Source organism: Asterias amurensis, chromosome 6 (genome assembly GCF_032118995.1).
Source record: "Asterias amurensis chromosome 6, ASM3211899v1".
Lineage (NCBI taxonomy): Eukaryota > Metazoa > Echinodermata > Asteroidea > Forcipulatida > Asteriidae > Asterias > Asterias amurensis.
The window spans coordinates 4016191-4043553 of NC_092653.1; the positions used below are offsets into that span (position 1 = coordinate 4016191).

Here is a 27363-nt window from a genome sequence, read left to right on the forward strand (position 1 = left end):
AAGACAATTTCTAAAAACCAATGGCTATATACAATCAATTTTTTTGTTCAACTTTCGTTTTAATTAGTATAGGCCTTTAAAAGTATGTAACAATACTAGTTTCTTTTGACTCAAGATGAGCAGTCTGTTATTATCAATTCAGAACGTAGAAATTATCAAAGAAACAAGATCGGGCAGCTTTCCAGCTTTCTATTATTAGAGCCCCGGCCTATCAAACTTATTGTAACACACGCCCTCTTGTGGTGGCACATCACGGAAACACGAAGATGTACGAGTACAACGTACATGTACAATCGTGCGTATTTAGGACAACTTTGCAAGAAGTGGTCTAACAAAACCTTTCTGCGGGAGAAGAAAACATAATCAAATTACACAAAATTTTCACAAGTTTAACTTAAAAGTATGGGAATTAGCACTGACAAAGTCGCATTCAATTTTGATGATTGTCTCTGGAAGAAATCTTGATTCAAAAAATGGAAAACGCCGACAAAAATAGGTTTTTATGGTAAAAGCTATGCGACTAGCTGTACGATGTGCGGAATTTTATCGGCTACACGATGATGTAATCGTTATCTCATTTTGTGTAAACATGTGCTCCCGCATCGCAAAAAACCGTCTTCGGGCTTCTTCGGCGCTTTTCGAAGATTTCCGAAATCCGTTGTCCACGGGGTTCAAAGTTGACGTCATGCACAAACGAATGGGCGCTGCACGCCAGGCCAAGCCTCTTTTTTTGTCGTTGCTCTTTTTTTTACAATATCTCCGAAACTATTCATCCGATTTCGAATATTTTTAAAATGTAAGCACGAGGAGAGAATGCTCCTGCCTGCTGTCAAGTCTCATAGTTATGAGTTGTACAAAATGTGAGTTATGATTTAATATATTTCGTTCTTTTTTTTCGGGGCTGTGTGTGTGTGTGTTTTGGTACACGTAAAATCAACTTGATGAAACTGCCTACATGAACCGGGCGTCCGTGGAGTGTATGGACGGTATGACTTACCAGTGCTCGATCACAACTCGCATTTTACCAGAAGGCAATTTCTCCGATTCCGCTTTTCCCTTCTTCAACTTCTTGACGGTTGGCACTTCAGTTTTAGTTGACTTCCCTCCGTCATTCTCAGAGTTTCCCGCGGGCTCGCTCGAACGTTTTTTCCCACGTGGAGGAGCCATGTTGTTTATGTACTAGCCCAACGCTAGAGGTCGCACTTCAAAAACAACAGCAACAAATATTCCGATCTTTCGCTCGTCCCCACGTACCCAGCGCCTTGCCAAAGGTCCTGGATAGACTGGCCGCTGGGGCCGAGCAAATTGCGATCTTTGCTTGAAACTACCAATAGAGGTCGCCCTTTCAAAAATGGAAATCACCCAAAATTTTGCTCGGCTTTGAAGAAAAGTTTGTTTTACAAACTGAAGATTTAGCGAATTCTTTTGTCAACGCAAGGGCTCTTTTAAAGATGTGGCTGACTCTAGCTGTGATGGCTTTGCGCCGTAACTCTAGATACACACCTGGTCGTCAATTTAGCGGGTAGGTATATGTTGTTGAATTACGTACAAAAAGTATCGTTGCGACGTAAATTTCCGACACTTCACACTTGTGCTGCATGCCAAACGTGCACAGCAGATATCGTTAATAGTAAAAAATAATTAGCTGCAAACCAAAGTGGATAACTTTTCGCATAGCGCCACCACTTTTTCACTCATTTTTAGAAAAAGGGATATATCAATCAGGTAAATAAGTTCCTATATTATTTCATATCAAATGAAAAAGTGGTGGCGCCATACGGAAACATTTCCACCAAAGTTAATACAATGTTCTATATTAATAACAGTAGCTGCCATATACATAGATATTTATTTATTTCCTAATCAATGAATGAAAAAGTGATGACATTGGCAGGATACACAAATTTACCCAACATTTTATTTACATTACATTAGTTTAACTTTTTTAGAGTTTAATAAATACTAATAGACAAACAACAACGTTTATGATTAATATTAATAATTATATACAACCTTGTTTGTTCATTATGTAACTTAATTGAAAGAGTAAGACAGCACTTTCTCTCGACATTAAAATCTAACTTTTCAAAGTGCACCGGGTATTACTCCTAGAACTATGTATGAGGTTCGTTCCGCTATTGTCTCCACACGACAGCGGAACGAACCTCATAGTTCTAGGAGTAACCGGGTATTAGATTTAGTATTATTAGATTTAGACTAGACAAACTGACAAACTGACAATTACAATGCCAAACTAGACAAACTGACAAAGTCCAAAAGAAAATATGGGCGCTTGAAACTGAACACATACAATTTTATTTTGTGTTCCTTCTGCCAATTGTGTTTATCATTATCAGGAAACATCGGAAGTATCGTCCTGTGACTTCAAACATGGTCTACAACATGGTCAAAAGACTGGATGTTGAGAAAGAAAATGAGTCATATCTCTGCAAACCATACCTAACAATGGTAGGTTAAACAAAAAAATTAAGTCATTCCTTACAAGATAAAATTGTAATATCGTGAATGGATACAGTAGTCTCTTTACGCAGTTAACAAAAAACAAAAAACGATGAAATAAAACTGTGCAAGTCTCAAGCGCATTCAAACATTGGAATCCAATAACGAGCCCAAGTTTGTTTCCTTCAGGCCATGAAGCACGGTACGCGGGACCAATCCCTCAATCGTTGAATTTGAGCGAGACTTGCACGGTCTTTATGGAGCAAATTGTTACAAATAAATAGAATCAATCAAGCGAGTCTCTAAAAGTAAAAGTCCCTTGACATTTCTTGTGTGCCCCTTGGCTTGAGAAAGCCAATGTTCATGCTGGCCTTGAATATTGCTGTTAAAAGGGCTCAACAATTTCCCTTTGGTAAGGGACTATGACTTCTATAAGGAAAGTGTAAATTTGTGTTGGAACTTGGCAAAGGGCACCACGGCAAAAGACAGGGCACCACCCAAATTACTGTGGGTGCTGTGGGTTACATGAACATGCCTTGAAATAACTTTCTGCACCCAGTGATTGCAGTAGTGTCCTGTGCTTTTGCCGTGGTGCCCTTTGCAAAGTTCCAATACAAATTGACACTTTCCTTATAGAAGTCGTAGTCCCTTACCAAAGGGAAATTGCTGTGCCCGTTCAAGAGCAATGTTCAGGGCCTGCATGAACGATGGCTTCTCTCTCTTATAAAAGAAAGAGAGGTTGGTGGTAATACCATGTGAATATCTCTTTTGAGTAGTGTAGGTTTTGAAAAGAACCGATGGGCGACAACTCAACATTTCGGGAGAATGCTGGACTCCGTTTCTGGATGCTTCATAAGGACTTGGCTCAGTGGTGCGAGACATCCACATTGTGTAACCGCAAACCTTTCTAAGATACTTCCAGCAAGCAAAGTTTTGAAACCTACTAACTTCTTCAAAGTTGAATGTTATACACAATGATTGTCTTAATTATTTTATTCAACAGTCGGAAGAAGACGGCCATGCTAAGGAGCAGAATGCTCTCGAGTTCAAGGAGCTGCAGGACTTTAGACGCCACAAAAACATGAAACCACATCGCTACCTAGCGGACCATTTCAGCCATCTTGAATCTTCCAAACATTGGTAGCATTGGCTCTTAGGCCTCTCTTTACAAACTGTAGCTTAGTAGCCTGAGGAACCAACTTAGCATGAAACCACATTGCAGACCTAGAATTATTCGCTGGCCACGGAGGCCATGTCATTGGTTCTCTTTCAAAAGCTTCCAATTTCAAGTGGAAGTGCCCTTTGCAAAATGAAAAGATGAAATTCCAGGCCTGATATTGTGAACTTCTGAGTGATAACATCTTCCAAGGATAGTCGCCAGATTTCTTTCAGTGCACTTTTCGTATCCTTGAATGTGGGACCTGAACAGCTCCATGTAAGCAGAAGGAAAACAACCCCAGCCATTATGATTTAATGGCAACAAGCCAGGAATCTGAGGCTACAGCTACGGCTAGATTTCCGCGTCATCATGCGTTGAGGTATAGGACACCTTTAGCAACACCCTTGGCAACAGTCGTAGCCGTAGCTGTAGCCACCAACTGCTGTTGGTCATTATAAGTGGTCATAATATGACAGGGGCAGAGACAATAGGGGGAACAAAAGACTCACAAAAAACACTAATTTCACAAATGTTGACTGTTTAATTTTGGGATTACAAAACTAAAAAAATGTATATTGCAAAATCTATTTGTAGGAGAGCACCAACCATAATGTGAACTTTTAAACATTGACCTTTTACAACAAGTAAAGACTAGTGCTTAGACTGCTACTAGCGGAAGACATCACAACATCGTTATTTCTTGACATACTCTTACATCTAGCTGGATACATTTGCGCATGATGTTCTGTTATTCCTAGTTCGACTTCCATCTCGTTTTCCTTGGGAAAAGAGTTAACATAGCCTGGAAAATCTATTGAAGCCTACATGTAGGTCAGCCCTTGTACTTGTGTTCCTTCCTCAAAATATCAGTCTTAATCTTTTAACATTTTCAGCCAGACAGCCAGAATAAATTTTAACCAAAAGATTTCCTATAATTATCTAATGGATATATTATTTGGCAGTTCATTGGTTAACAAAAATCTCTTGGCAATGAAAGCACCCACTTAGTGAACCTATTAAAGCCATTATACACTTTCGGTAAACAGTATTGTCCAAGTCCCACACTTCGTGTATCACAACTTATATATAAAATAACAAATGTGGGAAAATTTAGGCTCAATCGGTCATCGGAGTCGGTAGAAAATAACGGGAAAACCCACTCTTGTTTCCGCGCGTTTCGCCGTGTCATGACGTGTGTTTAAAATAAATCTGTAATTCTCGCTCTCGCTATCGAGAATTGATATTGTTTTAATGTTTTCTCAAAAAGTAAAGCATTTTATGGGACAATATTTCAAGAGAAGTCTTTCACCATAACCTTCTGTAAACCCTGTAAATTATTTTGTAAATCTGTGAACTTTTTTTTTTTTTCTGTACCGAAAGTGTATAATGGCTTTAACAGCATCTCTCCCACTACGAGTGGAGACTAGTGCTAAAACACGTCAACAAAATTAATTGCTATGTTATATTATAAGTTATCACACAAGCGCAGGTGGTATGCGAAAAATATAGCGCTTTTGTGTCCCATATCGAACGAGGTCGAAGCCGAGTTGGATATGGGACGCAGACACGCTTCATTTTCTTTCCGTATTCCACGCGTGTTATAACGAATTTATCTTCCAGTCTCAAGTTAACATTTGTTCGCGATGAACACTGAACAGCATGCACGCGCAAAGTTTAGAATGTAATTTTTGCACTGTCCAGATGCGGAGCGGGACGCATTGACACTCACAATATGCAGTGTGCAATATAAAAACTAGGAGTAGATTATAGTTTTTTATACTACCCTCCAGGTTGAGTATCTGATTGGTGGATTAGCGCGTACTGGAAGATACAGTGCTAATGTACATGTACAAAAGGAAGACAATGTGCAAACAAATTATTTCAAATTGGTTCCTAATATTTTGTAGTTTAGTCCATTGAATGCCCTAAAAAAATTCCATATGAATTTTAATTTTGAAGAAAAACTACTTGAGTATCCCCAGAATTTTGACATCACAGGGCTCAAGTAAATTTGTTGCGAAATGTGATATCAAAATTCGTATTGCATTCGCAGACAGTTTGAACCGGGCTTTAGTCGTTTATGGATGAATATATAAAACTGTACTCGTCTGTTATAGTCAATTGTTAAATGTGCATCTGTTTTATGAAATAACTTTAGAATCCCCTCATAGAAATAAAAATAATTTCATTCCTGTGTAGGAAAAAGTGCATGGAAGTGCAAAATATAGCTACCTTTTAATGTAAAGTTATAAAAATTATAATAAAAAGAAGTTTTGGAGATAATAAAAAAAGAGAAGTGGTATTGAGTTTGTTGTGGTGGGTAGCTTTAAAAATGTGTGCTAGTTGCTTTTTGAAATGACCATAGTATTATCTGAAGGCTGGGTCACACTAAACTAGTTCTCAAAACGTCTGAACCCGTCCTAATAAATTGTAAAATGGGTTTGGTCTGGCTAGAATGTATAGCTTTGGCCAGACAATACAATGTGACCCTAGTTCGTTAAAGGCAGTGGACACTATTGGTAATCACTCAAAAAAATTATTAGCATAAAACCTTGCTTGGTAACAAGTAATGGGGAGAGGTTGATGGTATAATGCAATGTGAGAAACGGCTCCCTCTGAAGTGACATAGTTGTCGAGAAAGATGTATTTTTCCACGAATTTGATTTTGAGACCTCAAGTTTAGAATTTGAGGTCTCGAAATGAAGCATCTGAAAGCACACAACTTCGTGTGACAAGGGTGTTTTTTCTTTCATTATTTTCTTGCAACTTCGATGACAGATTGAGCTGAAATTTTCACAGGTTGGTTATTTTATGTATATGTTGAGATACACCAAGTGAGACACACTGGTCTTTGACAATTACCAATAGTGTACACTGTCTTTAAATTCTGGTAATGATTGGGTGTGTCTGTGAACCGGATGACCCTCCTACAAACAGACCCACTCTGTGTACACATGTACATCCATATGGCGCCTCACGGCACCACGTCCAGCACGTCTATAGACAATGTGACCTGTGACATGTTTACAAAAGAGCCGCAGAGCCTAGACTTCCTGCAGGCACAATTTGTACACAGCTCAATGGAAGAAAACATATAATCTTATATTTTATGGAGATTGCACCGTTTAATTTTTATCAACTTTTGATATAATGAAAGAGGGCACATCTCAAAACTTGTCCAGCCTTTACTTTCACAAATCTTGGGTTTATGTGGAAATTATGACACAAAATGTCACCTTTCCCATAGGACCAGTGCAGTATCTTGCCTGCCAGACAAGCCAAATAATGTACAGGGTCACACTTATTGTAAACAAAGTTCACATGGTTTATAGTACAATCCAAGTACAGCACATCCTGCTTTTAAGTACGTTACCACTTTGTCTAATTGCAGGACGGAGTAATCACCCAAAATTTTGGAGCCGGTTCAAAGTTCTGGAGCACCACTCCCAATCAAACCTATCTGGGCCAGTCCATGAAGTTAGTAAACAGACAGTAAAATTACACAAAGTTTAAGCCTGTTCTACTACATGTTTTATTTTAAGAACGTAGTGAGAACGAGTTCGGTGTGATAGGCCCTAAAGGAAAACAGCAGCAGGGAAGTATTCACCATAATGTCGATGACGCTTGCATATCTTATGGATACCTGTATATGCTGAATGCTGCAATTTTCATGTGCTTTACAAGTCCTTAAGCTAAACAAACAGCTTTATAAAATTTGATTCTTTGCAAATACTTGTGAACCTTTTCTTTGCAGAGAAAACAAAAAAATTATAAACAAATTTACAGTATAAAATATTAATCACAAATTTGTGTCTGCGTAATATAATAAATTCTATATCTGAGAAAAAATAATTTTAAATGTCTAATAAAGATTAATAATAACGATATCTAAAATATATATATATATACCCTCTCGTTTTAGATAGATCTTAGTTGAAATAAACCTTGGCATTTTCCACAGATTGTCAAGAGCGATAAATAAGTTCTTCAGTTGAGAATGGAATGTGTAAATAATTCAGATATAAACTAACTTAAAATTATTTTTGGGTTTACCCTTACACCGATGTGTTTTCCGAGCTCTGTGAAAACAAAACAAATCACAGGCATATTACTCAGGTGGGATTCGAACCCAAGACCTTTGCGATTCTAGAGCAGTGTCATACCAACTAGACCACCGAGATTGCCCTGTAGCTAGAGGCATCAGGGACAAAGAATACTTACACAAAAACATTAATAAAAATGTTTTTTTTTAATGTCGCTCCAAATAACTTTATTTTTGTCAATTTTGTTTCTTGGTTGTCTGGTGCAAGTGACTCACTATATATAAGTGTCTTGCACATTGTCCCCTGACACACAAATTTTTTTTTTTGTGTATCGCACGTAAAAGAACCCAGTGCAAAAAGGAGTTCGCCCCGGTGTTTCTGGTTTGATTGGCTGCATATTGTGCTACAGCACCTAGTAAACCCCCGGCCGTGACACTTGTGTCCTTAAGCTTAACCATTGCTTCGTCCTTCGGATGGGACGTAAAGTCGTTGGTCCCATGTGTTGTGTAACGCATGTAAAAGAACCCAGTGCATGCACTTATCGAAAAGAGAAGGGGTTCGCCCTGGTGTTCCTGACTGTGGCTGCTGTATGCGCCGTAGCACCATGTAAACCATTACATGGTGTGGTAAGGATTAGATCTCATAATTTCAAAATCTTCGTCCTGACTCGCCTTGCAGTAAAAATAATTAGCGCTTTGTATCCTTTGGAAAAGGCGCGTTATATTCGTTTATTATTAAACCATTACACGGTGCTAACATAGTCCCATGAGTGTCACTGAGTGACTGATACGATCGTTATAAAAGAAGCAACTATTAAACGTTTTGCATTATGAGCCAAATACAATATGTTTTGTACAGTATTTAAAAACGTTTTTGTACTGGGGGGGGGGGAGAAAGTGGTTTAGGCTAGACAATGCCAACTTCCATCCGAATCAGGGAAATGTCTCACCAGTTCCCTGTGATCCTTACCGATGGTTGTACGCCATTATTATGCAGCAGTTAACTCCCTCGTTTAAAATCACTCATCACAGTCTTGACATCCAAGCCTCAGGATCTGATCTGTGCCATTCAAAGATGAAAAAGAACGCACTGTTTAAAGACACTGGACACTATTGGCAACTACTACTCAAAATAATTGTTAGTTGTTTGGTAATGACAATGGAGAGCAGTTAGTTCTGTTGATAGTTTAAAACATTGTCTCACTCCCTCTGAAGTAACATAATTTTTGAGAAAGAGGTAGTTTCTCTCACTCAAATTTTAAAAGACTTCTGGCCACAGTATACAATCACAAACAGAGAGCAATCCTCATGCATGAATCATTTCTCAGATTCAAATGTTCTTGACTGAAAAATTATCCAAACCACTTGAAGGGTCTATATGTACTTTTTGTAGGACAAAAAAACACAATGTCCACAGATTTACTGTTTGAAGATAATGATAGTATAAAGCTTCCCTGAAAATATTACATGCTGAGGTGCTGTAGTTTTGGGGAAATGAGTAAAACAATGTCATGAAATAATTTTCGTCTCATGAGACAAAAACTATGAGCATGTAAAAACGTACTTTCATGACATTGTTTTACTCATTTCTCAAAAACTACAGCACCTCAGTAAGTAATATTTGACGGGAAGCTTTCCACTATCATTATCTTCAAACCGTGTAAATCTGTGGACATTTTGAAAAAGTACCCAAATCCTTTAAAAGGGTAGTCTTTCCAAAAAAATAGTTTAGACTACCAACAGCTGCAGTGTTTCTAGCCAAGTTTTTATGGTACTATTGGAGTATTTACCGATCTAAGATAATGTCATAGATTGGAAAAAAATACTCAAAATATTAACGTCCATAAAAACTTGAAGGGTTTTGATACCTTTTGTAGATCAAGTTTTTAGCCATGAGATGAATCACTAGTTACTGTGAATGGAGATGTATGTAAACAAAATTTACCTGCTTGATTTGTCATCAAGGTACAAAAACAAACAATGGAAATCACAGAGCTATGTTTTCAGGAGAGTCGCGTAAATCCCTTGCACAAGCTAAAATAATTTTTGTGAAATTGTTTTACTCATTTGTCAAAAACTACATCACCCCAGCAAGTAATATTTTAAGGGAAGCTTTCTACCATCATTTTCCTTAAACCGTTTAATGTAAATCTGTGGATGTTTGTGTTTTGTGTCATACAAAAAGTACCCAGACCCTTTAAGTTGAGGAAACTGAAGGAATTGGTTTTACTTACTGTACTTCAGACTTAGTGAGTTCTTTCCCGGATGCAATAAACTCAGCGAACCTTGACACAACAGGGTCAGAGTTCATACTGGCCACAGCAACGACCTTATCCCCTCTGAAAAAAAAAAGACAGAAAACAAATCAACTGTGATGCAATCAATGAAATCATTAGGCATTGCAATTCAAAATAATAACTTTCAGTAGCAACATTTGTTCCGTCGACGCCGTTTTGATGGATACCTAGAATAAACCTTTCTCCATCGGGTGATGGCGTGTACTGCTTTATGGTTCGTGCATGCTTGTTCGTTGTGCAGTGGCTTGGTACCTTGGTTATAATACCATTCATCACTTCACACAACTGATCTTGGCGATTCCAAACAGGGATGTGATTTTCGGAGGTCTTGATCCGGTTGTTTATAACGCGAGTCCTCGGCGATTTCATCCAACGGATTCACTTCACACAACACAAATTTGCAATTTTACTACACCAATGCAATTTTGTTCCCATTGTTTAGAGACCTTGTGTGTAACGGGCTTTGGAGGGAGTTCATTTCTCGTACCACAGCGGGACGGCTGAGGCCCTAATGGACTTAAGAGAGAGAGAGAGAGAGTGTGTGTAGTAGAACCAATACCTCAATACTAATACTCACTTGATGTAGTAAGCAGCAAACTTTAGCTCGTCTGGATTACCTACGATGACTATGTCTTCATAACCAGCATTGTAGCCTGTAATGATGAAAGATATCAAAGCAGATTCAGTTATTATTTAGGATGAACTGACATAATCTCAGGGACTATCTGCATTGGACAAGATGATTTCATATTTACTACCTTATACGCCTCTCTATAATATTAGCCTCATTTTGGGTTAGCATTGTGACGTACCTCATGAGGTACAACAAAACAGAAAAGGGAACACAAATGGTGTCCATAGGGGAATTCTAAAGACTGGGGTGCTACACATGGAATATTGTGTACAAAGTCTATGGAAGGTGCTTAACATGCTTAAAGGCAGTGGACACTATTGGTAATTACTCAAAATAATTATTAGCATAAGACCTCACCTGGTAACGACTAATGGTGAGAGGTTGATAGTATAAAACATTGTGAGAAACGGCTCCCTCTGAAGTGACGTAGTTTTCGAGAAAGAAGTAGTTTTCCACAAATTTGATTTCGAGACCTCAAGTTTAGAACTTGAGGTCTCGAAATCAAGCATCTGAAAGCACACACCTTCGTGTGACAAGGGTGTTTTTTCTTTCATAGTTAACTCGCAACTCCGACGACCAATCGGGCTCAAATTTTCACAGGTTTGTTATTTCATGCATATGTTGAGATGCACCAAGTGAGAAATTTAAGATCAATTGAATTGACCTCCATTATTATAAAGGTTAGACATGCATGCTATCCTGTTGATGTGTGGGCTGTAATAGACCCTTCCGATGAAATATGTAAATTCTAACATTTTAGTTGGCAAAATGAGGGAACATCATGCTGTTTAGTACGTAGCTAATGGCTGTGTGACACAGATGCGATTGCTCGTCTGCTGAAGGCACATCTCTAGGACGTTTGACAACCAATAGGGTCTGTACGCATGCGTGAATGTAATTAGGGAGAGGTCTATTCGAAAAAGCTAATGTTTAGATGTCTGGTACCCTACCTGCATATCTGACACTCTTGCCAAACAGCATTGTCCAGAAGTAAGGGACACTGTCGAGCTCCACTTCCTGGTCTAGCATGTTGAGGGCAGCAATGCGACCTGAATAAAAAGTAAGAGGCAGAAAATATGCAGAGATAAACTAGATAGATACAGTGGCTATTTATATCAGAAAAGAGTCTGAACTTTCTCCTCACTACAAAAGTTTAACTCTCAAATGGTTTATTGCCTCCTCATAGAGGCATCCACTGTCTTTCTTTCTGTGAGGAAATTTGACATAAAAAATAAATGCAATAAAAATAACAGTGGGGGTACAATTTCTATGACCGTCACACTATTATTACATGGGATGTGTTGTATGAAACACTGAAGACTGACTTACCATGTCCTGAGGCTACCTGCCAGTGGCCGATATTAACCTCTAGATCACCCATCATGGCTAGAGGTACCTGAGCAATGTCACCGGCTGCAAACACGTTGGGCTTGTTCGTCCGCAAAAACTAGAAACCATGAATAATAGCAGACAAAAATACTTGTTATACCACGGTAACATAGTATGAACTTTTGTATTTGTAGAGAACAACTCGTATGATGTGCTACAAACACGCTTGTTAATACCTCTGAAACAGTTTACAAAGTTTTATTGTTTGAGAACCAATCACGTATTATAGTACAAAGACGCATGTTAATTGGAAAGTGATGTATTGGGGGATACATCACCTTGATCATTCCCACCGTTGGTCGTATCCAGCACCTTGTAGGATACTATAAATAGGCCCGGGTATGAGCAGAACAAGGGTATGAGGTTGTAAATACGATGATACTATGATACTACATAAATTAATACACATTCCTCTGTGTTGTGCCGTCCAGAACAGTGGTATAACAAAACAATTGTTGTACGATGTGACAGCGTCCATGGGTTTTATACACCCTCATAGCTAGCAAGGTGGGATATAGGTTTGTGGAGTGCAATTGCCGAGGGCCGTAGACCAGGCCTGATGCTACAAAGGTGTGTCATGTCCCCGATGTAGATTGGAGCGGTTGATGAAGTGCCTTGAAGGCAGTGGACACAATTGGTAGTTTCTCAAAATAATTATTAGCATGAAAACTTCCTTGGTAACAAGTAATACGGAGCTGTTGACAGTATAAAACATTGAGAGAAACGGCTCCCTCTGAAGTAATGTAGTTTTCAAGAAAGAAGTAATTTTCCACGAATTTGATTTCGAGATCTCAGAAATAGAATTTGACGTCTCGAAATCAAGCATCTGAAAGCACACAACTACGTGTGACAAGGTTTTTTTTCTTCTTTTATTATTATCACGCAACTTTGACGACCACTTGAACTAAAATTTTCACAGGTTTGTTATTTTATGCATATGTTGAGATACACCAAGTGAGAAGACTGGTCTTTGACAATTACCAATAGTGTCCACTGCCTTTAAAGGTGAGAAGGATGATTTTGAACTGAATTGTTACCATACCTTGTCAACGATTACAGCGCCCTTGGTGTTCAGTGAGATCTCGCTCTCCTTCAAGAACCCCGTGGAAGGTCTAACACCTACACCCATGATGCATATGTCTGCCGGTAACGTCTCGCCATTCTTCAACACAACCTCTGTGATCCGGCCGTCGTCATTACCGTTCAACCTCTCTGGGTTGCTGCTTAAGTAAAACTTGATGCCCTTCGCTTCGGCCATCTGCAAACAAACCCCAAAAAAGTTTTACAAAGTAAAATAGATATATGTGAAAATGTACACTAAATGTTCCGGCGCTTAAAGAGAAAAATCAAATGTGATTTTGCTTTTGAAGAACCATTGATTCCATTGAGTCAATTGGGTTGCCTTCTGGCTTCTGCTCATGATTATTTATGATTGCCCTCCACTGTAGGGCCACAAGCCAGATGGCTGATGGTCAGAAGGACACTAAAAGATTGCTTTGCAAGCTTTATGACAATATTTGTTACTCTTTAATAAGTCACTTTCATTTTATTCTTTCATAAGGTCACTAGTGCAGGTCACTAGGTCAACAATTGTAAGTCTATTGACCCAATTCACCTGACGTCATCATCAGAATAATTTTGAATGCTCCATACTGGTGGGCAATGCCACTCTGTGCACTGTTCAGTGAAGTGCGCATTTTAGGCAACGCGGCGTTTTTACATAAACCTATTGACCACCAAAATGGTAAGCGTGGCACAGTTGCCGCATGGGACGTGCATGCAAGGGGTCTACTGCGGCTCTGGGAGCAATTTCCCGCAAAACATGTGTGCGACTAGTTCAAAGTGGCGCAAATCTCATGCACTAGTCTACAGTAGTTAACGCCACGTGAGCTTGTTTCAGCCAACCAGAATACAGAACTAGCAATAAATAACACTAAGTTACCTTTTGTAGTGCTTTGCCGATGGATTCTCCTAGTGACGCAATATAAGGGGCGGAGCTTCTGCCTACAACTGAGACGCTCGACGCTTTACCAGCAAAATAAGCAGCCATCTCCATACCTTGTCAACAGAGAGTTACACAAATATTATAGTTATAATGGAACTGGAATCGGCCTACACCTTGGCGTGTATTTGATTGACTTGTTTCGCAAAATTACAGTGAATTCTGAAAGCACTTTTCAAAAGTCAAGAGAGAAAAACAACGACTGTTGAATACAAAAATTATACAAAATGCATACAATGAAAAATATAAGTTATTTCACAAAAAGAAATTGTCATCAAAAATAACTTCAACCCTTCACCTAGCTCTCGCACAGTCAGTGACTTTAAAGTGCACTAGAGAGGAGCTTTCATTTTATCATTGGGGAGTAAACTCCAGAGTTCAGGAGATGCAAACCTTATAGTAGGCCCTTTCGCCCAAATGGTGGTGGCTGGAAAAGGAGTGAGGAGATTTTGTGAGCCAGAACAAAGATTTCCAGTAGGACATGAGTCATGGATCATTGATGTGACTTTAAACAACTTGGCCCGAATATCAATTGCTTACCGATGAACGAGGTACCGATGATGACCACGTTTTTCCCCTTGCCTTGCTCAGCGATGTAGTTGGCATCTTCAGGACTCCGTAGTATGCAGACATTCTTCAAGTCATGGCCTGGAATGTCTAGTACAATCGGGCTGTGGGATAGTCAGCAAGTTTAAAATCAGACAAAGCGTTTTGGTTTGTTTTTTCAGTGAAAAAGGTTTAATTTCTTGAAACATGTGAGAATGTCTCCAAGAGACCCCAACAAAAATGGCAATATTTTTCATAAAGTTGAATAAACAGAATGTTTCACCTAGAGGAAGAATAAGATTGACAAGAGCGCTAACTTGCCTTTGAAGCTGTGACTCAATGTTTGTGTAAAAACATATGTACAATCCTCAAGTGTTGTATAGCTGTGTACAAACATGTGCAAAAGCTTCAAAATTTTGTACAGCTTTTGTACGGCTACTTGTATGTGTGTATGTGTTCTTTTCTATGCATTGTCGAATCATGGTGGTCAGGTTGGTGTAGTGTTGTCACGCCTGGCTGAATCCCACCGGGGACGCTACATGGATTGTGTTTTCACCCTCTACTTCACTGCGTGGGTTTTCCCTGGAATAAATTTCTGAGGTTTTCCTCCCACATCTGGCGTGTCTAAAACTGAAATTTCTTTATTGTCTTCAGTCTATGTTTGGCTCTAATAACAGCGTTGAGAATATATATCCAGATCCTGAAATGTGCTGTGAATGTGAAAGCACAATCTGCTTATGAGTGTCTCTCCTTTGTCAAGTCAGGGTTTCATTGTGGCAAGAATATTTTCACAAGAAAACGATTACTCCAACAATTTCCAAAAAATACAACCATCGACATGAAGTGATTAACGGCACTGGACACAAAATAGTTAATGGCCTGATGTTTTGACCCTATCAGAGTCTTTCACGAAGGCTAAAAAGAAAAAAACATGTTTCCATTGTTTGATCTCAATAAAAGTGGCCTATGCAAGGGAGATTGGGGATTATTTGGTGTTTTCTTACATTCCGCCAGTAGCAATGAGAAGGGTGTCGAAGTTGACGCTCTTGCCGTTCTTGAAGGTGACTGAGTTGAGCAAAGTGTCCAGCTCCGTGGCTTCCATACCAGTCTGGACTTCAACATCGTACACATTGTAGAAATCTGGCTTGCGTAGCGCTAACTCCTCTCCGGATGACGTCAGGGCCTGTTTAAAGGGAAGGTATACAATTGGTAATCACACTTAAAGGCACTGGACACTATTGGTAATTACTCAAAATAATGGTTAGCATAAAAACATACCTGGAAACAAGCAATGGAGAGCTGTTGATAGTATTAAACATTGCGAGAAACGGCTCCCTCTGAAGTAACATAGGTTTTGAGAAAGAGTAATTTCTCACTTAAATAATAAGACTTCAGGCTTGAAGCCATTTTATTATGCATCTGACAGCACACAAATTTGTGCAACAATGGTGTTTTTTCTTTCATTATTCTCGTGCAACTTTGATAACCAGTTGAGTGCAAATATTCACAGATTTGTTATTTTATTCATATGTTGGGATACACAAAGTGAGAACACTGATCTTTGTCAATTACCAAAGGTGTCCAGTGCCTTTAAAGTCCATGCTTACCTTACTGAGTTTTGTTCTATCATACGGCAGGTGTTTCTCTTTTGTCGCTATGACGACTCGACCTTTAAACCCTTCTTGCCTCAACGTCTCAACGCACGTGGCAGCTGCCCCACCTGGAAAAAAACAACCACCACAAACAACACAGTCAATACGACCTAATCTCATAGAGCTGCTAAACACAAAAAGTAAAGTAGATAAGCACAACAAGTGATGCTTACCAGATAATGGCTACCAGCTAAAACACAAGGTCACATCAATGAAGCGATATTTTTGGCAGATAAGGGCACTGAGTTCTTTTACATGCTGTACACAACACACAAGGCGGGCAGCTTTACGTCCCATCCGAAGGACGAAGCATCATGATTTTAAGTGTCTTGCTTAAGGACACAAGTGTCACGACTGGGACTTGAACCCACACTCTGCTGATCAGAAACACCAGAGCTTGAGTTCGGTGCTCTTAACTGCAAGGCCACGACACACCACAGAAGAATTGGTATTCTGTTTGTATACAATACACAAACCTTCAACTTCTGTTTAAAATGGTAACACTCTTACCTCCTCCAATGATAAGGATGGTCTTGTCCACTTCAGGGGATTTGCAGGACATGTTTTTGATTCGTTTGAAAGATTCTAAAGCCTATTACAAACACAGAATCAAAATTAAGTCACAGATCAATCAATCATTATGTTGCATTGAGGATAAAGATTGTGTTTTACATTTTCACCGATGTGTGTAAAGGACTGTATAAATCAGTACTTTCCAAAGTATTGTGACAACAAAAATCCACAGGCATATTACTCTGGTGGAATTTTGAACCCACAACCTCGAACAGATATCTACCACCAAACGACCAAACTTGGTCAACGTCTGGCTCAAGGATACAAGTGTCATGACCGGGATTCGAACCCACACCCTGATGACTTAGCCACTAGAACTTGAATTTGCTGCTCCTACATAACTAACCGGCCATGAAACCCTGCAATACACACACGACCTACGACCAAATGGTCCATTATGAAGTAGTAATGATTTGTGTCTCACTTATGGACACAAGTGTCAAGACCAGGACTCAACCCACACTCTGCTTATCAGAAACATCAGAGCTTGAGTCCAGTGCCCTTGAACGCTCGACCACAGCAAACTAAGAATCAATAATCTAAATGTAATCTTAAAAACGTCTTACTGTACATACCTTCTTTGTGGACGTGACAATGACATCATCACCATCAACTCTGACCTGTAGAGCAAGTGAAAAAGAGTCCAGTTTATTTTCTCTCATATATCATTCCTCCTGCCAGTGTGCATGCACTTAAGGATTTTAGCTGGACGCAGATCCTAACCATAATGCCATCACTACTCCTAACCCTACTTTTTCTCTTAACACCAACCCCAAGTTGCGTTTCCTTTGTTAAGTCATGGTTTGAATGTGGCAATTATATTTGCAAACGATAACCCCAGAAGCTAAAAAGTAAAAAAAAAAAAAAGTAGCACCGGTGGGCACGCATTTTCATTTTCTCGGAATACTGACCCAAAGTGGTTAATGATAAAAGGAATTCGCACTCTGGAGTGCCTGTCTGAACCCAAATTTGTTTGGGTCGACGTTGAGTCGCTCGTAATCTGTTTGGTTCGGCGTGACTCTTGAGCGCCTCTCTGAAAGGGGTGTAAAGTAACATACATGTAGATCAGTATGGTACCCGTTTGGTTGTGTATGTCATGATAGGAGTTGGACTAACCTCATACTTGGCGACACTATCAAGCCCAGGGAAGTCTTCAATATCACCCGTTGTTGCGTTGAAGCAAGCGCCATGCCAAGGGCAACGTATCCTTCCATTACACAACACACCTATGAGGAGAGACAACAATACGGGACAATATTAAAGGCACTGGACACTATTGGTAAACTCTCAAAATATTTTTAGCATAGTATAAAACATCGTGACAAACGGATCCCTCTGAATTAACTTAGTTTTTGAGAAAGAGGGTATTTCTCACTCAAATATTAAAAGACTTCAGGCCTGAAGCCTATTATAAGGTATCTGAAAGCGCACAAATTTGTGCAACAAGGGTGTTTTTTCTTTCATTAATCTCTTGCAACTTTGATGACCAATCGAGTCAAAATGTGCACAGATATGTTCTTTTATTTCATATGCTGGGACACACCAAGTGAGAATACTGGTCTTTGACAATTAAGGTGTCTAGTGCCTTTATAAAGCAGTTGTGTGTTCTGCATGAACTGCATTAGACATGCAGAAAAAGGGTTCAAAGAAAAGAACCTGCTTGCACATAAATACCTTTAACTAGGGGTGCTCCATAGTGCGTACACTTGTGCCCAATAGCGCTGAATACTCCAAGCTGCTTCACCAGCAGAGCCTTCCCGCTTCCAACCTCTACCTCTCGCATCCTGAAGAACCACACGGATATAAACCATTACTATTACAAGACCTACCAAGACATCGATAATTTTTAGCCGAAAATTCATCTTTTGGGGGGAAATAATCTGATGCAATCGTAACCCCACATCAACCAGCAACATCTCATGTACACCTCATTAGAGTTTGAAGTATACTGAAGAGGTTTTTGATGCATTTTGAAACACTTTTTTGTACACAAATAAATTCCTGCAAAACATTTTTTTTTTTTTTTTCTTTTTTCTTCTTTATCGGGTGACGATTCTGTTATCCGAGTTAAAAAAAAGGCCTTCAAAGATTTTATTTTCAGGGGGGTGAGCTTTGAAAAATCTTACGCATAGCTGGCCTCTGGATTGGCATCTCTGCAATTATTATATATTTGGTTTGCGATAACACCATGTGTGTATCTACTTGCCAGGTAGAGTTTGTTCTTGAGAACTTGTCTTGCTTTATATTCAACTACCGCAGAGTAGATTTTCAGAGTTTAAGCGACTTCTCAGATCTGGAAAAGAACTGTCCTGCTTTTTAATCACTACTTTTCCGTCTCCTGACCATGACTAGAGCAAGCTGGTCAAAATGCTGAGACCAACTAACTCAATCTCAGCAGTGAAGTTAATAACAAGAATTCCCCTTGATCCACTGAGTGAAAAGTAGTCGTCCTGGTCAATTTTCTACCCTTCTGCCCAGGTATGTAGAAAAGAAACATCCTGCTTTATAACTAGTAAGAAGCCAATTTTTTTTTTTTAATGCTGTAAATTATCATAACTTACTCGCCATCTTTGAGGTCATCCACCTTACAGACTGTGACCTCGACTACGCTATCTCCATTCTTTGAGGGATGGGCTTTGGATGCTTTAGTACTAGGAGATTTCTTGGACGAAGCCGATGTCTTACTGGCTCCCACACCCTTGCCTGTATCTGGTGCATCTACAAGAAAGAGAAACGTTGTTACTTAATCTGCCAATTGAACACTTAAATCATGGGAGGAGAGAAAAATCAAATTGGCCTCATTGGGATTGGAACCCAAGACCCCTGACACTACGTGCTGATGTTCTACCAACTGAGCTATGATGTAGAGGGGTTTACTCCATTAGCTTGAACATCTTCAAGCAACTGCTCCAATAAAATCCTGCACCCTCGCACAAGCCTGGCATCATACATGTACTCTCATCTAGTCAAGCCAGTACAAGAGTGAAATAATAATAACAATAATGTATTTACATAGCGCATTTTCCATATACATGTTCAAATGCACTTGACAGAGATATTGTTAACAGAACAGGTGAGTTTTGAGCAGTGTTTTGAACATATTGACAGATTGTTGATTACGGAGAGATATTGGTAGTTTATTCCACAGTTTGGGAGCGGCAGTAGTGAAGGCTCTATCACCAAGTGTGGGTAGCATCTTGGGAGATGGGTGGTTTAGGGTGATGCCTTGAGAGGAGCGAAGGGAGTAGCGGGATGGTTGCGTGATAGTTATAAGTTCAGATAGGTATAGGGAGGAGCTAGACCGTGGATGCATTTGAAGAAAGTGAAAGTGGAAGAAGGTTTTCCCCCCAAGATCTCGGTGTTTCATAAGATGCACTACTGTGTAAGGGTACATGTCATCGTACCCCTTTCACACACCATTTATTTTAGTGATAAATTGAGCAAGCATATAATGGACTTTCATCTTTCATCTTTGAGAGAGCAAGGCCATTTTTCATTTTGCAAAGGGCACTTCCATTGGAAAATCTTAAAGTCTATGGGAATATTAAAGGGGCACCAAGGCCAAGACCAGGGCAACAGGGCCAAGACCCGGGCAACAGAGGCAATGACCTCAGGGGTCTCTGTGAAAATCCAGGCTTGTCATCTGAAAGTTTTACTTTGTAATCCTGTTCTGGTTCTTACCGACTGCCGTGCCATCTGAGTTTGAACGGTTCTTTGACGAACTGCTTCCCATTTTGTATTTGACGGTTGTTTTAGTTCAGCTCAGATTACATTATCTCCAAAAATTTCAGGAATTTGAGATGCAGGAAGTACAGGAACGGTGACGGTAAAATCTGAAGAGAAAAGAACAATTTTTGATTATATAATTTGGTTTATAACTTTACACTGATCTAATAAGCACTGTATTCAGTACTTTCCCCATGTTCTCTGAAGAAAATAAAAACCATTTAAGCAAATCACTGGGGTTATTTTTGAGTATGTGAATGTAACCATTACACTGGTTAAAACAAGAAAGATACAAAGCCTGGCTAGTGTGTACTAACATTTCATGGGGGCAGTAAAATGTTCAGTATACTAGACAAATGGGCTACTTTACAAAATGTTTTATGAAGGATTAACAATATTGACACCAAATCCTGGACAATGCAGTTCATGCAGGTCAGGAATGAGATTAATTAAATTAATTCATTCCCACCTTTTAAGGTCACAAGGCTCCAATGTAAACATCGCAATTTCCAGCTAATTTAATTTCACACTTTCCTAGGACAGTTTCATGCACAGTCCTTCATCAGGCCTTTATGTACATGGGGCTTTTTTGGGGGCACTGCTTACATTTCAATAACATATATAGTATAGGACTCTCAGGAAAGCGAACCAAATCACTGTACTAGCCAATAACCCAATGGAGAAAAGACCAGTGAAGAAAGTTTCAGTTTTAGATAGGGGCAGTAAACCCTGGAGAAATAACCTGCAGTCAGGTAGTGACTGAAAACCCAGTCGACATAGTGCCCCCAGTCGACACAGTGCCCCCAGTCCACATAGACAGGTAGGTCCCGACATGGTCATTTTTGATTGATTTATGACAAAACAAAAAATTTAACTCACAAAAAAAACCTAATCTTAGCTGATGTTCTCAGTCCAGTCCGCCAATAAAAATGTCTTTAGTAGGCCGTTAGAGGTATCATTTGAAACTATAAAATCCAAAAATATTGAAAACGTTACCATTTACAGCTGGTACATACAATGTAGTAGGCACATACACGCAACCACACAATTCCAAAGTAGAAAGTAACCCCCCCCCCAAAAAAAAAAAGAAAAAAGAAAGAAAGAAAAGAAACACCTCCAAGAACCGTAACCATTGATCATACCCTATGCAAGTAACCCATACCCCCAAAAAAATCTAAATCATTATATCAATGATGACAATCTAACCACTGATCATACCCTACGCAAATAACCCATACCCCCCCCCAAAAAAAAATCTACAAGAGATAGGCCTATTGCTTTATTCGTAAAACAAACTCAGCAGATAAGGAATATGTACATAGTATACAAAGTACATAGTGTACAAAGAGGAAGAAACTATACATGAATAGTAATACGTGTTTAAATTAAATTTGTACTCTTTTCAAGGATTCGGATACTTTTTCAAAATGTTCACAGATTTACATCAAACTTACAGGGTTTGAAGATAATGATAGTGGAAAGCTTCCCTTCAAATATTACTAACTAAGGTTGTGTAGTTTTTGAGAAATGAGTAAAACAAGTCTCATGAGACCAAAACTATTTTAGCATGTAAAATCCCCTTAACCAGTTATATGCTATTATACAAAAACCATAGCATAAATACGTTTTTACATATGCTAAAACGGAAACGAAAATTATTACTTTTACTCATTTCTCAAAAACTACAGCACCTCAGTAAGTAAAATTTCAAGGGTTGCTTTCTACTATTATAATCTTCAAACTGTGTCAGTTTAATGTAAATCTGTGGACATTGTGTTTTTTTTTAGGAAAAAGTACATACCCTTTAAATGAGCAAGGTTTAATGACAGTTGTCTGACTTTTGCCTTTCTCTGGACAGCCTCTGCTTGTTAAATGATAATTGTATTGTACAAAGAATTGAAATAAAATAAATAAATAGAATAAACGATATTATAGGCTAAATGTCAACAGAGCAAGTTAAAACAAACAAAGTACTTACTCTTGCCTTTGCACCTAACCCTTAGCTTGCTGTTGTAGTACAAGCATGTATACAGACTCAGTATAAACTGTCCTGCTTTAAAGGAACACGTTGCCTTGGATCGGTCGAGTTGGTCTTTGGAAAGCGTTTGTAACCGTTTTTTATAAAATGCATATGGGTAGAAAGATGTTGTAAAAGTAGAATACAATGATCCACACAAACATGCTTTGAAATTGCGTGGTTTTCCTTTTACCTCGTCGACTAACACGTCGGCCATTTATGGGGGTCAAAATTTTGACTCCCATAAATGGCCGACCATGTTAGTTCGCACAGTAGAAGGAAAACCACGCAATTTCGAGGCAAACGTGTGTGGATCATTGTATTCTACTTTTAAAACATCTTTCCAACCATGTGCATTTTGTAAAAAACGGTTACAAACGCTTTTGTTTTGACCAACTCGTCCGATCCAAGGTAACGTGTTCCTTTAAATCCCACCTCACTCCAACCCTAACCAAATCAAATCCAAGCTCATTCACATACCATTATCCGTTTAGTGTGGTCTATTTTTTGCTGATTCACCGTTAATAATCAAATAAACACACGGAAAACGATGTCTTTGTACTTGGGTTCTTAAATGAGAAAGCAGTTTTCAGTCCGAGCTGACAGTTGCCCTAGTTACGCTTCATTGAATTTTAAATTACGTTCGAGTGTTTGGGAGCAATTGAATAGAATCAACTTTCCGCACAGTCATGACGGTTACATGTATACCTTCATGTATACACACACATTGCTGGGAAAAATATGTGCAAGCACAACACACTTGAATCTTTTGTGCTATTGTGTGAAGTGTTTACATTACACTTGTAAACATAGGGCTCAAGTTTAGGAAAAAAATCCACAAGAATGCAAAGTACATTTAGCTCAGATTTTTTAACTAAGGAACAGAATTTTGTTGACAAGACCACACCAAAAAAGATTTTTTTTCAAAATTTCAACTATTTTAATTTGATTTAAAACAAACACTTTTGGGTTTGACTTTGATTGTGTGAATGACATTCCCATGATGATGATCTCATGTCTGTTGTTTCTGTCCTAATTGATAACAAATACTTAAGTTCCATAAAATTGTTCTCTAATTTTTTTAACACTTTCCTGGGAGTCCTTACCAGAGACAAGCAATGCTTTTAGAGTGCCTCAATAATTTTTTTTTATTTTACTTATTGGTATTGCTATCTAACCTATAAAGGCAGTGGACACTATTCAGTTATTAACTCAAAATAATTATTAGCATAAAACCTTACTTGGTAACGAGTAATGGGGAGAGGTTGATAGTATAACACATTGTGAGAAACGGCTGCCTCTGAAGTGACGTAGTTTTCGAGAAGAAGTAATTTTCCACGGACTTGATTTCGAGACCTCAAGTTTAGAACTTGAGGTCTCGAAATAAAGCATACGAATGCACACAACTTCGTGTGACAAGGGTGTTTTTTTCTTTCATAGTTATCTCCCAACTCCAACGACCAATTGAGCTCAAATTTGCACAGGGGTGTTATTTTAAATGCATGTTGAGATACACCAAGTGAGAAGACTGGTCTTTGACAATTACCAATAGTGTCCAGTGTCTTTAAAGCCATTGGACCCTTTCGGTAAACAGTGTTGTCCAAGGCCCACACTTTGTGTACCACAACTTCTACATCAAATAACAAACCTGTGAAAATTTAGGCTCAATCGGTCATCGGAGTCGGGAGAAAACAACGGAAAAACCCACCCTTGTTTTTGCGCGTTTCGCCGTGTCATGACATGTGTTTAAACTAAATCCGTAATTCTCGTTAACGAGAATTTATATTGTTTTGCTGTTTTCTCAAAAAGTAAAGCATTTCATGGAATAATATTTCAAGAGAAGTCTTTCACCATTGCCTTCTATAAACCCTGTAAGTTATGTGTAAACCGATGAACTTTTTTTTTTTTTTCTGAACCGAAAGGGTCCAATGGCTTTAAAAGGAGACCGAACACTTATTTTTACTTTTAGAATTAATTTGCATAATATGTGTGAAAAAAAATATTAAAAGAACTGAAAGTGATATGTCTATCAACAATCTTTTTTACATGTAAATACATGTAGCGTTAACAGAGGTCCAAAACGTTACACACCTACGTATATGCTCAGGGGGAACCTTTAAACTCGGCATCCACAAACTCTGCATCCTGCAAACTCAGCACCTTGCAAACTCAGCACCTTGCAAACTCGGCACCCACTCGGCACCTGACAAACTTTGTCTAACAAACTCGCCACCAAGCAATAACTAGGCCTAACTGTTTGCCGGAAGGGTCATATGACTAATAAAGAAATGGGATGCGTACTAACACAATAAAAACTGGTTTGAACCTGCATGATGATTGTAGGTACTAGCTTTATTAAAGCCATTGGACCCTTTCGGTACAGAAAAAAAAAAAAAAGTTCACAGATTTACAAATAATTTACAGGGTTTACAGAAGGTAATAATGAAAGACTTCTCTTGAAATATTAGTCCATGAAATGCTTTACTTTTTGAGAAAACGGTAAAACAATATAAATTCTCGTTAACGAGAATTACGGAGTTGTTATAAACACATGTCATGACACGGCGAAACGCGCGAAAACAGGAGTGGGTTTTCCCGTTATTTTCTCCCAACTCCGATGTCCGATTGAGCCTTAATTTCCACAGGATTGTTATTTGATATATAAGTTGTGATACACGAAGTGTGGGACTTGGACAACACTGTTTACCGAAAGTGTATAATGGCTTTAACCCTGTTAATGGTAATAAGCAATAGTTAATGCTAGCTTAGTTCCTCAGAGTTCTAGGAGTAAGACAAACCCACCCATCCCCATCCCCCTGGGGGACGCCCTGCGCCAAATCAGTACAGTACGTTCGGTCTCCCCTCCCCGGCCCTGTGCACGCCTGTGCACCGTCAACTCGTCTTGGTCCTGACCTAAGTCGAGTTGTCTGCAATTAAAAAACCCATCCGTCGAGTTGTCCCAACTGTCGGGCTGTCCGAACGTTTTAAATTGTCCGACGGACGAATTGTCTGAACATTGAATGAATCTCATATTAAATTATAGAGTAATTAATAGCCCTGCCTTGACCTTACATGTACCTTAGCTAAATATATATAATAAGGATGCCGGTGATGAGCTCTAGAAAAATTCATGCATTTTCATGGGTTGAATTAACTGGTCTTTTTTTACAGGTTTTTGATTGTATTTATTTATGTTTGTCACAACATCATGTGAATTGTGATTGTACACCCAGTAACTTGGGCGCTGTGCTCTTTTTTTTCAAAATTTTGTCATAAGGTTTATTGCGATTCAGAAACGCAATGCATTGTCGGAAGGAATATGGGGCAGTTTCTATGCAGTTTCTACGACTCGCGCACGCAACGCCTTTACCTTTGCAACAGCGCCCTCTCTTGATATTTTGTTATTCGCGATAAACCTTATTATCGGTCGTACTGGCGATAATGACATAATTTCGAACAATGAGTACAGCGCCCCAGTTACTGGGTCTAACTGCTTTTAATTTTAAATTATTTAAAATATTGTAACTGGACTTGCTTGACTCTGACTTGTTGATCGACAAAAAACATTACTTCATACTTGGTGGTTACTATTATTACACAGACACTCACAATCACAGTCGGAGTGGTCAGGAGTGGTCAGGAGTTAAAAGCGGTGTCCTCCAAGGTTCTGTTCTTGGCCCGTTGTTGTTCATCATCTACATCAATGACATTGACGAGGATATCTTGAGTTCGTGCCTGAAGTTTGCTGACGACACCAAGGTCTTCAGAAAAGTGAAAACCCCAGCAGATGCTTGCGCTCTTCAGGACGACCTCGATCGCCTTTACCGGTGATGACTGGCAAATGTTATTTAATATCGACAAATGCAAGTGCTTCCACTTCGGGCATAGAAACATTGATCAAGCACAACTACTCAATTGGTGACGGTATAATTCAGACAGTAAGTGAAAAAAGAGATCTTGGGGTAATCATCCATTAGTCACTAAATGCAAGTACCCACTGTGTGAAGGCAGTCAAAAGTGCATACAGAGCCCTGGGGCTAATCAACAGAACCATTACGAACAAAGACAAAACAACAATTATCAGACTGTACAAAGAACTGGTTAGACCACACCTAGATTACTGTGTACAGGCGTGGAGGCTTCATCTTGAAAGGGACATTGACCTAATAGAAAGAGTTCAAAAGAGAGCATTGCGAATGATTGGAGGTCTATCTCACCTAGACTACGTTGACAGACTCAGGGAAGTGAAATTGACCACCCTGGAGTGCAGGAGGCTGCGAGGAGATCTTATCGAGACCTTTAAGATACTCAGGGGCCTTGAGGGCTTGAACCCGGAACACTTCTTTGATTTGTCAACCGTGCAGCACAGGGGTCACCAACTTAAACTGTACAAATCAAATCAAGATCCAACCCCAACATGCTCAACCTCAGGAAGTTCTGGTTTAGCCAGCCAGAGGGTGGTCAACTACTGGAACATTCTCCCTCGAAAGGCAATTGGAGCTTCAAGTGTGAACATTTTCAAGGGACATGTGGATAAATTCCTAAAGAACGTCGGGGGCTCTACATAAGCTTATCTAAGCTGTCTGCCCCAGTAACCAGAACCACCGTCTCCTCCCCAGTTGTGTGATGGCGTCGGTGGATTCAAGTAAAGTAAGTCAGTCACACACACTGACCATGGAGCTGAGTGGATACCTGATTAAAAAAGAGTGTTTTTTATACATACCTCAAACAAAAGAGACGTGTAGGAAACGTGTATTCACTCCCTGAACTTCAATTTCAAATGTATCTTGTGATCATTGAATTTACATAACACACCACTCTTGTGTCACTGTCACTGTCATGCTTGTCCGGACGTTGTCTACTGCT

The 27363-nt window shown here is 39.2% G+C and overlaps 4 protein-coding genes across 5 annotated transcripts in view; 2 read left to right on the forward strand and 2 right to left on the reverse strand.

Moving 5' to 3' along the window:
* Positions 1-1200, reverse strand: part of LOC139937998 (selenoprotein H-like) — a 57557-nt gene extending 56357 nt beyond the window's left edge. The window contains exon 1 of the mRNA XM_071933327.1: positions 998-1200. Coding sequence (XP_071789428.1) covers positions 998-1167 — 170 coding nt within the window. The 5' untranslated portion in view covers positions 1168-1200. The remainder of the gene's footprint in view (positions 1-997) is intronic.
* A 65-nt stretch (positions 1201-1265) lies between these two features.
* On the forward strand, positions 1266-5857 carry LOC139937999 (large ribosomal subunit protein mL63-like). The gene is made up of 3 exons (XM_071933328.1): positions 1266-1522; positions 2358-2469; positions 3464-5857. The coding sequence occupies exons 1-3, from the start codon at positions 1452-1454 to the stop codon at positions 3602-3604; spliced, it is 324 nt and encodes a 107-aa protein (XP_071789429.1). The 5' UTR covers positions 1266-1451; the 3' UTR covers positions 3605-5857.
* On the reverse strand, positions 5802-27363 carry LOC139937997 (apoptosis-inducing factor 3-like). Of its 2 annotated transcripts, none has more exons than XM_071933324.1 (17): positions 27221-27363; positions 20436-20587; positions 19316-19472; positions 18429-18538; positions 17871-17980; positions 17330-17374; positions 16692-16773; positions 16137-16249; positions 15534-15712; positions 14524-14654; positions 13924-14039; positions 13024-13239; positions 11922-12039; positions 11543-11641; positions 10536-10611; positions 9896-10000; positions 5802-8721 (listed from the first exon to the last, which is right to left on the reverse strand). In XM_071933324.1, the coding sequence occupies exons 2-17, from the start codon at positions 20485-20487 to the stop codon at positions 8688-8690; spliced, it is 1743 nt and encodes a 580-aa protein (XP_071789425.1). In that variant the 5' UTR covers positions 20488-20587; positions 27221-27363; the 3' UTR covers positions 5802-8687. The 2 variants fall into 2 exon arrangements, with proteins under 2 accessions (XP_071789425.1, XP_071789426.1); XM_071933325.1 differs by lacking the exon at positions 27221-27363 and adding an exon at positions 22459-22580.
* Positions 26694-27065, forward strand: LOC139938151 (uncharacterized). Its single transcript, XM_071933531.1, has one exon. It carries the CDS (start codon positions 26694-26696, stop codon positions 27063-27065), a length of 372 nt encoding a protein of 123 aa, XP_071789632.1.